Raw genomic sequence first — 11,170 nt, 5'->3', positions numbered from 1 at the left:
AACACATTATAGGCCTCTTTCATTCAATTTGATCGGTGGGTGTTCTCACGACATCTTGAGGCCTAAATAATCTGAGGTGCATCTCACATTTTTCTCTCCCTCTTTCTTTGTCACTATCACAGATACTTTTTTGTGAGGATAGACCAGGCAAATTTTCTCTGTGCTGAAATGTTTCATTTTATGGTGGTTGGCAGGTGCTGTGGTGGTTGGGTTTTTAATGAGTGACACCCAACTGTGTTGTGATGCAACAACCTTGCTTGTGAATGAAATCCAGTTACAGCTCCAGGTTTTCCAGCACTTCCCTGACCTCTGAACTCATGAGACGAGTGAGTGAAAGAAGATCTTCTTCCTGAGGATGAATCATTTTGTCATAATCGAAACAAAGGTACCTTAAATGACAACTCTGTGTCTAGACCAGTGGTTCTCAAACTGGGTGGCAGAGCCTCCTATAGGGAGGCACAGAGCCATAGGAGGCTGCACATGCACGGGGAAGGATGTGGCATGAAACCAAAGTTGAATAAACCTTTTTTAGCAGACATTTTGACCTGTCAAACACAGGTGTTAGTCATAACATTGCTAATTGCTGCATTGCATTGCAATAATAATGTTATTAGTACCACCTATGCTTTAACTGCCATGATACATCAAAATGTCTGCTATTGAAAAGGTCTATGAAGGAAGGAACAATAGTGCTCTTGTTGTGACAAGGCTATTAAGATTCAGGTTAGCAAGAGTTATTTAGACAGTTAAACAACATTTAAAGTGCATGATTGACACGTCTTTGAAAGGGAAGGAAAACTAAAACTGACCTATCAAGCAAACATGTGAGTCAAATCGAAAATATGAAGACCCCAATCATGCATGCAAGTTCCCTATTTTTCCCAGTTTGATGAAAGTTTCATTTGCATATACATCACAAGAGACAGTAACGAGAGACACGGGTAAAAAGAAACATGCCGTTCATGATCTTTTTTTAATGTTTCAATGAAGTTCTATTCAGCTCCTTTTGTCACTAGCTTGCCCAGTATTTTTACTGGTTGATAAAACATGGTGGTGGTAATGGGGGCCATTGTGCTGCTGTGCAACAAAAGTGAAATCCTACAATTAAACATTTCATGACAGACATTTTGATGTCTTAAATAATAATAATAATAGGTGTAAATAATATAAATTATGACTGCATTCTGTTCCCATAACTGAGCCATTGTTAACGAAATCAGGTGCACCTGTGTTTGCCAATCCATGTGGGACCCTGAAGTGTGAAGCTGACTGACTGAAGACACAAACAGCAGCCAGTGCATGATGTTATTGTTGTTGACATCAATAGTGAATGTTAATTTTAGGACTAATGCATAATCTTTAGAAATAGAGATAGGCCTAGACATGTTGGCAGGGCAGTGAGGGTAACTTTAGCCGTATTTGTTGGTGGGAATTAATGAATTGCCAGGTGTCTACAATGAAAAACCCACACTGACACCTCCTGTAGCATTTAGATGAGATAGTCTGATGAAGAGCAGGGGTGCTCGAAATGTCACCTTGGTGCAATAAATAAGTGGACACTGGAGCCCTGCAGTGTGTGAGCTGTTTATTTGTTTATTTCATTCCTGGTAAAGGTGCCAGTGGATTTATGATTGCAGAGCATGATGTCCTCTATGATTCATGTCTGGTGCGGCACAGTAGGCCCACTACCAGAAAAACAACATACCCACTTCATAAATTAAAGCCCTACTCCACTGTAGGTGGTCCTCTCACATATATGTCAGAGCAGTTCTGCTCGGATTATATTAGTCACAACAAAATGGCATTTTTAACTGTTTTTTTTCCTTGATTACACTGTGTCTTTAGTAGTAACCTCATCGTTTGAAAGCAGCAGGTGTAAATAAAAATTCCAGGCATAAACCATCACAGCTTTTTCAGCAATCTGTCCTCACCATGCCTCTTCTCTTAACTGATAAGCCGCTGCTTTACAATTATTAAATGCTTTCCATCATGTTCTGCAACATCTCGTGCTCTCAAACTGCAATTTCAATGTGACTTTAAGAAAATACAAACCAGCGCATTTATATCAGGTATATCACACAAGGTTTATAGGGCAGGAAGTAATAAATTTATGCAATGTTTCCCCTCAAGTTTGAGCTACAGTCCTGTTTTCATAGGCGTGTGTGTGTTTTGTTCCTCCTGATACAAGAACTGTTTAAATCATTTCAAGTCCATTGCGCTGTTTATCCTCTGTTCTCTCTTTTGCAGACACAATAATACAGATCAAGAAGCAACAAATAAACACATTACTTGATACTAGGGAGAAAGGAACAGGTGAATCAACAACATAAAGCTTATATTATTCACAGGATCACTTACACAGACAAGCATAAGCACCATTTTTCCTCTTGACATAAGAAAATACAAATGTGAGAGAAGAAAGTGATTGAGAAAGAGGCTTATTTGAAACATTAATATAAGAGCACTAAACCACACTAGAGAAAGAAAAAGTAGAAGTGTCTAAGAGTTTGTGTACAAAAAGAAGTAAATAAAGTTACAACATCAAACAAAAGAGGATGTACACTGACAAACTTGTACATTCAAACTTCCAGCATGCTTGTATGGATGACTGATGAATAGTTTTAGCCCTACATTTTAATGCAAATGTATTTTTCATGGGGTTGAGTAATATATTTCACCAGTCTGTGTCCCATTGAAGAAAATAACCTAAAGGTAAATTAATGTAGGCTATAATTTTTTTCAACAAGTCTCAAGATTGTGTCCTCAATTGAAGGCCGTGTTTGAACAGTCTTCAGATTATGGCACACACACACACACACAGCCACTTTTTTGCATTGTTCTTGGCGACATCTGGCGGCCACGACACACTGAGAAAGAACAAGTGCTTTGACAAAACCTGTGTCATCAAATTTGTGTCGGTGACAGTCCTTTTGTGAATAACAGTAGGCTACTCATACAAAGGAGGTGTATAGCCCACGACAGCCCCAGAAAACAATCGACAACGGTGCCCTGACATTCGTTTACAGTCACAAAACTGCGTGTTGAGGTGTGAAACCAAAGACAATAGCTGTCAAGATGATGTTACCTCCTATTTCAAGGCAGAAAAAATGCAGCCGACTGCTAGAGAAGCTCAAACTGAAAAGCTTTATCGTAAAAAAAATGTGTTCCTAGCACGGGAGAACGTATATACATGTCGCCATAGCAACAGGCACCGAAGTTTCCAGTAAAACGACATTTCCCAAAATGCACCGCGGGTTCTGGTGACATCCACGCTACGATGAGGTGAAACGGTTGTTTGCGTCTCGCTGGTTGTAATTAGTTCCATGTAAACTGAGGTTTAACGGCTGCTACATCGGCGTTAACGCGGTGTCCTCGGTCCGTAGGCTAACGGTTATCCTCTGAGATTACTGACAGACGGAGGGTTTCATCCTCCGTTTCGCTTTCGGTGAGTTTACCGCCATGTTATCATCCGTTCCCACCAGGCTGTTCGTGCGAAGGTCGCGCAGCCTTTCACCGTGCAGCCGCGTACTCCAGACCAGCTCAACCGGCGCCGCATGCCAGGGTATCCGGGAGACAGGGGCGGAGACCAACCGCAACCCCATCGTGTCCACCTCCCGCGTCTCCAGAAGGGGAATTTTAGCTGAGGAGACCGCAGGTACCACTGTGAACCCGTCGGTGCAGTACCACCACCTCGCCCCTAGATGGATCTCCAACCTGGAGAACCGCCGCAGCTCCTGGGCGGCTCTGGCCAGCAGAGGGCGCAATACCAACCAGTACTGGGAGGAGAGCGGGCAGAGCGGCGGAGGTGAGGGCCGGGACACAGGTGGAAGAGCCAGCCGGGCAGGAGTGGCCTCTGCCAGCGTGTTGTCTGCTGCAGCTGTGGCTTTCTGCCTGAAGAAAGACTCTGATAACAAAGGTAGTTACTATCTACTTAATCAGCTGTCATTATGTTGTCTGACTTAGAGTTGATTAGTACATTAGTAATAAGTCACCAGTTTAATTCAGAAAATAGTGTATTTGATGACACTTTTCATAAACATCTGCACAAAATACATATAAACAATAATAGTAATAATAGTACATTTAGTTTATACCGCACTTTTCATTCATTTGTAGTGAATCTCAAAGTGATACAGCATTAAAAACATACAACACACAACATAAAGAAAATAATACGAGATAAGATGAAAAAGCCTTCCTGAATAGAAATGTTTTAAGGCCATTTTAAAAAGCGAGTTTATTTGTATCGCACATTTCAACAACAAGGCAATTCAAACTGCTTTACGTAAAAACATAAAAGGCGTCAAGACAAAATGTAAAAGAAACACAATAATTATAAAAAAGACACATTTAAATACAATTAAAAGTAGTTACATAGAAAGTAAAAATATGCTGAAATAGAATAAGACAGATAAAACAGTAGAATAAGAGTTACAGTTCAGTGCGAGATATGAATAAGAAGCCCCCAATTTGATTTAATAAAAGACAGCGGCGATTGATTTAAAAGAACTGACAGTTGCAGCAAAACTCAAGTTTCCTGGGAATTTGTTCCAGATAAGTAGTGCATAAAAACTGAACGCTGCTTCTCCATGTTTAGTTTTGTCTATGGGGAGAGGTCTCGACGGTTCAAAACGTAGCAGATCAGAAATGTATTTTGACCCTGAACCATTCAGTGCTTTTATATATAAATAAATATAATACATTTTTACCTCCCTAGATTTGCACATTCCTGATTCCTGTACTCTGTTTTTTTTCCTTCTTTGTAATGTTTTCTGTCTTTCTCTGTTCTGTTTTTACAATAACAAGGTGATGCTCTCTTGGAGGCAGCAAGGACCAATAACGCTCAAGATGTGGCCAGGTACAACATACACATACACTGTTGTTATACTTACTCACACATTGTATGTTTTCATGCAGCTACATATTTCACATACCTCTATACGCTCCCTCACACATTATCTTGGACCATAGTGGAGCACGCATCCTTGGCTCTCTTCTTTAATGAACAATATGGTTCTAGGAGGCTACTATTAAACTGCCTGTAAGTGTAGTAAGAGTCTTCTAGTCAGTAAATAAACTATTTTTTTCATTATACATTTTTATAGCTTATTCGTTGTGCTGAATCACAAAAAATACTAATGTTATGGATCTGTAATTTGTGATGCTGTGAACAAAACTGGATTTTTGGACACCCCCCTTTAGACATAATTAGTATTTGCTAATGGAGATATCCGGTTTGAAGGCTGTAGTGGAGCTTTAGGGGTGATATTCACACTCTTCCTACATAAGAGAGAAAGGTAAACTAAATCAGTCAGCTTTGTTCTTGTCAGCTCAAACTCATAAAGATAAAAGTATTTTCTCTTAATTGCTATATTTTAAGGAAAGTATTAGCAAAATCAACTGAACTGTGTGATATTAATATAACATCACTAACATCATACCAGGATTTTTGTTATTGTAATATTGTGATGCAACATAAATATTGACTCTTAAATGATACATTTTCTGATCTCATTTGACATTTATTACATTTATTAGCCATTTTATTTACATTACCAATTATTTTATTTGACAGAAACGGTATGTAAAATAAATATATATGAAGATATTGAGGCAAAAATGATGAGATACTTGATGTAATCAGTCTCAACCAGGACTACATTTAACATTTAACTCTTGATAATTTCAATAATAGAGATACTAATGTTGGTTGCATCACTTTTGGTCTGATTTCATAGCTTTGTATACAGTCACAGATCACCTGCAGAGAGCAAGTGCCAGAAAAGGATCATTTACAGTTTTATCACATGTAGTTGTAGTCCCAACGTTTACCACTAGATGGAAGAGCAGGACTACATGTGCTTCAGTGTGTGTCTGGTGGATGAATGAGGAGGGTTATGCAGGATGGAGCTGACATTTGAGCAGTTTTTTATTCCTTTGGTTTTAGGCATTATTTTTCCTTTTCATAGTAATACCTGTTTTTCTTCTTCTAATTCACAAATTAAATTACACACATGCTCTGCAACTGATCTTACTGTTTCCCTGCAGACTCAGAGACAGTCAACCAAAATGGGTATGCCAGGAGGGTGGGTGTGTGTGTGTGTGTGTGTGTGTGTGTGTGTGTGTGTTTTACCAGGCCTATAGTACTTCTCGGTCCCATCTGTCCTGCTGATAATATTGCATTACAAATCTTGAGTGACTGTGAGAATCAAATATGAAGTCTGACACACTGTGCAGTCAGACATGCACACACAGAGTCCTGAACTTTGGTTTGGAAATCTCTTTGTGACAGTAAAATACTGGAGAGTCTAGTATGTAGTGCCTATAGAAACGTACAGCACACACACATTGCTCTACGTGTTGCGATTGTGATCATTTAACATCATATTAATGTTTAAGGTATGCATGTGTGAGCGACGTGTGTTGTCGTGTATTTGCATCCATGTACATGAATGTGTGCGGATTCATGTATGTCTCCATTCGTAGGCTCAGGTTACCTGTGCACATGTGGCAGATGGTGTAGGTGAGAGTGCAGAAAGACAGCCAGTCAGCAGGTCACAGATGTGTTAAGTGCTTTGGTTGAGTTTTATACAAGTGGTAGAGTGTCAGGGTGTGTCTGCTGAGAGGCTGTCGAGAGGATAGAGGTCTCATTTTCACTTGGGCTTTATAAAAGCAATTAAACTACAACTGTGGTGAAACATTTTATAATTTCAATGCAGCATTTTGACACTTTAAGATGTTTGTGAAGCTGATGTTTTTGTCGTCTAGGAGACATAAGATGAATCATAAAAAGCTGGTTCCAATGATGCAATCTTGAAGTAATGGCGATGTAATAGAAGTTGCTGTTAACGCAGCTCGGTGCTTATATTTCATACTTTTCTTCTGCCAGGATAAAAAAGCATGCTCTCCATTAAAAATTCCACTAATTAAGTTATTTTACATGGGTTAATCGACAGTACTTTTCCTTTTATCCAGTTAGGTACTTAACTTTCTGGTGAATTTTAAGTAGTAAGAGCTGCTCATGGTGACTTGATTGAATTGAGTGCTGCTCACTAAAACGTTCAGACGCAGCCAAAATAGTGAGCCGATCTCCTCTGCCCCAAACGCTGATATTGCAGGCAATGAAAACGGAACCAGCGAGCAGTGGAGCAGAGTGCAGACCAGACAGAGGCCACCGTGTTGACTGTAAACACACACAATGTCTGCCTGCTCAGCACAAGAGACGACAGACGGATCACTTACACACACACACACACACACACACTTCACACCAGTGCCTGATGTCGTACCCTCAGGCACAGAACTCAACACACACCTGGCTTATGCACACACACAGTAAGTGGTCAAGGGGCCGGTGTGTAGCTGTAGATAAAGACATGATGGGCTGGTTTGATGCAGGTGGTCTCATGGCAAAAGGATCCTTGATACAATCACTTAAACAGCTGGCCAGCCATATCTCTTGTCTTTGCATTTAAATAGAATGAATCCCTAAACTATCCACCATCATGTATCCGTTGCTGTTACAATATTAACAAAATGCTACAACTGTTGTGCTAACAAATGATACCAGTATTAGATGGGACTTTTTTAAGATAATTTCTACATTACGTCAATGTTAAATTTGATCACCTCTTTCTGTTTCTTTTTCCTCACAAGGCTGTTAAAGGAGGGCGTGGACCCAAATCACCGCCACCGTCTGGGTTGGACCGCTCTCATGGTGGCTTCCATGAACCGACAGCACAGGTATGTGTGTGCGTAGAGCCGCAACGAATGATTTATTATCATTATCAATTAATCTGTTGAAGATTTTTTTTTTCTTTGATTAAGTAGTTTGGTTTATAAAATGTCAGAAAATGGAGAAAAATCTCAATCACCATTTCTCAAAGTCCAAGATTCAACCTAAAATATCTTGTTTTGTCCTGACAACAGTCCACAACCCAAAGATATTCAGTTTACTATCATAGAGGACTAAATAAACCAGAATATATTTACATTTAAGAAGGGAGAATTTGGGCATTTTAAAAAATGACTTAAAACAATTGATAATCAAAATAGTTTGCAATTATTTTTGTTTCGGTCCACTATTTTATTAATCAACTAATCGTTGCAGCCCTATTTGTGTCTATGTTGGATCCTACTTTGAAAAATTTGAAGTCACAAACTCAGTTGTGCATCATCGGCGCTGAAGCGTCCACCTCGATGAGCGTAATATGCCACATTCATGTGATATTTTGGCATTATTGCAGCTGTCTGCATGAATTATTGTGCGAGTGTATGTTGTCCATGTCCCTGCTCTTGTTGTTACAGTAGGTCTTCTGAAGTGCAACTTTCAGAGTGACAGACGGTCTTTATGCCCCCCCCCTCTCTCTGTCCAACAAATTAAATTAGCCTCCTGGCCCCCAGAACACACACAACACAGAAAGGGGCCGAGGTTAAGGCCGGGCCAAATCCAATTTAAACAGATTTTTTTTTTTTTTTTTTCCTCCATCAGGACTCGCTGGTCACTTTTTTTTGTTCGAGGGCCTCATGTGAGCCCGTGAGAAACGTAATGTGGAATTTAAATATGACCATGACGTAAAATGAGCTTACTGTGAATCTCAGGGTTACAGATGCTTCTTCAAGGAAGGTCGTCTGAATTTATGGCACTAGAACGAAAACATATTAACCGTTTATGTTAAATACTGTGAGCTGATTGTAACAGACAAATCAAAGTCTACTAGAACATGTTTTTCTACTGTTTTCAGGTATATGAGAATATAACTATAATTTTCTAAACTTCTGTAATTTCTATTATGTGTTTATATATTTATCTAGAGTTTTACATGTACGCAGTTTTTCAAACTGTCTGTGACTCACCTTCAGAGACAAATACGTTCTGATGCTTCGATCATTTTACTTTGTGTTGATGTTTGAGATACAGCATGTAGCACCGTGTGTGCTGAGCGATCGTTGCTGTGTGACATGTATGTCATGTCATGTTTAATGATGTGATGTGTCTCTCTGTGAGTCTAGTGTTTTTGGTTACAATTCTGATGTTTGTGTCTGTACGCACTGAGCTTGTATGTGTGCCATTGCGCTGTCCTCTGTGTGTGTGTGTGTGTGTGTGTGTGTGTGTGTGTGTGTGTGTGTGTGTTATGAGTGCTATAACTCAGCAAGGCAGTGACACTCCTCTGTGTTTAATCCCGTCCTCCAACCCCCCAGTGAGCCGTCACTGCTGCAGGGAAGACAGAACATCGGTTCACACACATCACTCACACATCTCTCACATAGGCTCATATCTACTCACAAACACACATTCACACACACGCGCACACACACACACACAGGATGCATGTGTGTATAAACAGGCACACCACAGACAAGGAGAATTTAAATATCTTACAGGCGAACTGCCTATTACTCAGCCACACACAACTTTATTTGCAGCTGTTAAGTGAAAACGCAGGGAACGTCACTCATGAACAAGGTCTAGCCTGTAGCCAGAATGTCAACATGGATCTCATTGTTGAATTATTCCACCCCTCCCTCCCAGTGTATTTATATTTTCCTGGAGCAGAAGTGATAACTGTGTTTCCAGGGGCAGAAAATTTTTCTACACTGCCATTTCTGGGGAAACGGTAGCTTTCCTCTCGACCATTTATAGGTGTATTGCCAACCAGTTAGCCTCGCTTGTGTTCAGGGGTCAAGGTGCGGCTGTGTGTAGGAGAATCAGGGGTGGAGTAGAGGGGTGTGTTTAAGAATTAAGGGTGAGACATTGGGGGGGCGTGTGTTTGCTTAGCTTTGATGTGGGGCTAAATCGGGGAGGCGCAGGGCCGGGCCCACTGTTTGCACTCTTTAACACACAATACCCATCTCCATCTCTCTTTCTCTCCCTCCATCCCTCCCTCGATGCATTCACGTGCACAATGACTGCTCGGCCGAGTGTAACGCCTGTTGACCGTTCCGACCTGTCGGCCGAGTGACTCAATGGGACGGAGGGGGGGGGGGGCAGAAATGAGGGAAAGCGGAGGGATGATGGAACGAGAGGATGAGTGGCTCGTTGGGAAAGAGAGAGGGAGAGAATAGTTAAGCAGTGGGTAGAGTGATGTGGAGTGGGATTATGGGTTTGGGACCGGGATTAGCTGGGATATGGAAAAAATCACCAAGGAGATCCCAGTGAAATATTATCAGAGTACTGTGGTCGAGGTATTACGATATTATGATGGTAAATAGTCTAATTTAGTGATAATCATTTAGCTTTTATGGGATATCTTTGTTGCTTTCCATGTACTATCACAGTGCACTAAAGCAATATTCCCTCAGGTAAGCACCCATAAAATTAATAAATAGGGTAATAATAAATAGGTTTATATGGGGTGCCACAAGATTTGTTCTTTAATTTTTTTTTATTTTGCATTTTTTAATCATGTCTTAAATGTCCTTATATCTGCTTATAACTACATTATAGAGTGAATGCTAAATTGGGGGACAGAATCAAGTGTTACAGAAGAAATAAATATATAAAACACCATATTAAAAACTCTGTTAAACATGCAGTTATGTCGTAGCTGATTGTCATAGACAACACACTTGTTTTCCAGGTTCATGTCAGAAATAGTGATAGCAGAGCAAGTGATGGAAAGATTTTTCATGGTAAATAGAGCTCAAAGAAATGCCGATAAATCTCAGACCTCAAGACTGAACGTGTGCCACCCAAAAGAAAATCAACTGTACAGTGAAAGCTACCTGGCTATGCTGGACACAAATGTTTATTATTGTCTGATTGCACGATCAGTTTGGTTTTGCCATTTTGCTGTTATATCTGGGGAGTTAGTGTTATGGGGGATGCCATAAAAGAAATTCCTGTAATGGGTGCCATGCTTTAAAAAGTTTCGAAGCCTCTGTTCCACCCTTTGCCACAGTACAGCCACCTTATGAATTTTCATATAATTATCAACACATGAACAATTTTTCTCCAAAAAAGTGTATCAAAGGATAAAATATAGGAAATAGCGAGAGAATATCTCTATCTCCATAGAAACCACTGCATCATATCAAGACCGCAGTTAACGGACTTGGACGTGAACTTGCACGACTCATTTAGCAAAACAAAAAGTGACGGGTATAAATGGCTAAAATTTAATAAATAGCCTTAAAATGCTTAAAGAAATTAAGACTTTGAAAATTCTAG

The 11,170-nt window shown here is 40.1% G+C and overlaps 1 protein-coding gene across 1 annotated transcript in view; it reads left to right on the top strand.

The window, feature by feature from the left end:
* The first annotated feature begins 1,710 nt into the window (after positions 1-1,710).
* The window catches only part of clpb (caseinolytic mitochondrial matrix peptidase chaperone subunit B), a 35,230-nt gene continuing 25,770 nt past the window's right edge, over positions 1,711-11,170 (top strand). The window contains exons 1-3 of the mRNA XM_044354242.1: positions 1,711-3,916; positions 4,807-4,858; positions 7,657-7,743. Of these exons, the coding sequence (XP_044210177.1) occupies positions 3,460-3,916; positions 4,807-4,858; positions 7,657-7,743 (596 nt within the window). The 5' untranslated portion in view covers positions 1,711-3,459. The remainder of the gene's footprint in view (positions 3,917-4,806; positions 4,859-7,656; positions 7,744-11,170) is intronic.

Source organism: Thunnus albacares, chromosome 6, assembly GCF_914725855.1.
Source record: "Thunnus albacares chromosome 6, fThuAlb1.1, whole genome shotgun sequence".
In the NCBI taxonomy this organism is placed as follows: domain Eukaryota; kingdom Metazoa; phylum Chordata; class Actinopteri; order Scombriformes; family Scombridae; genus Thunnus; species Thunnus albacares.
Note: the sequence above shows the minus strand (reverse complement) of the source record. Positions and strands in the feature narration are given on the sequence as shown.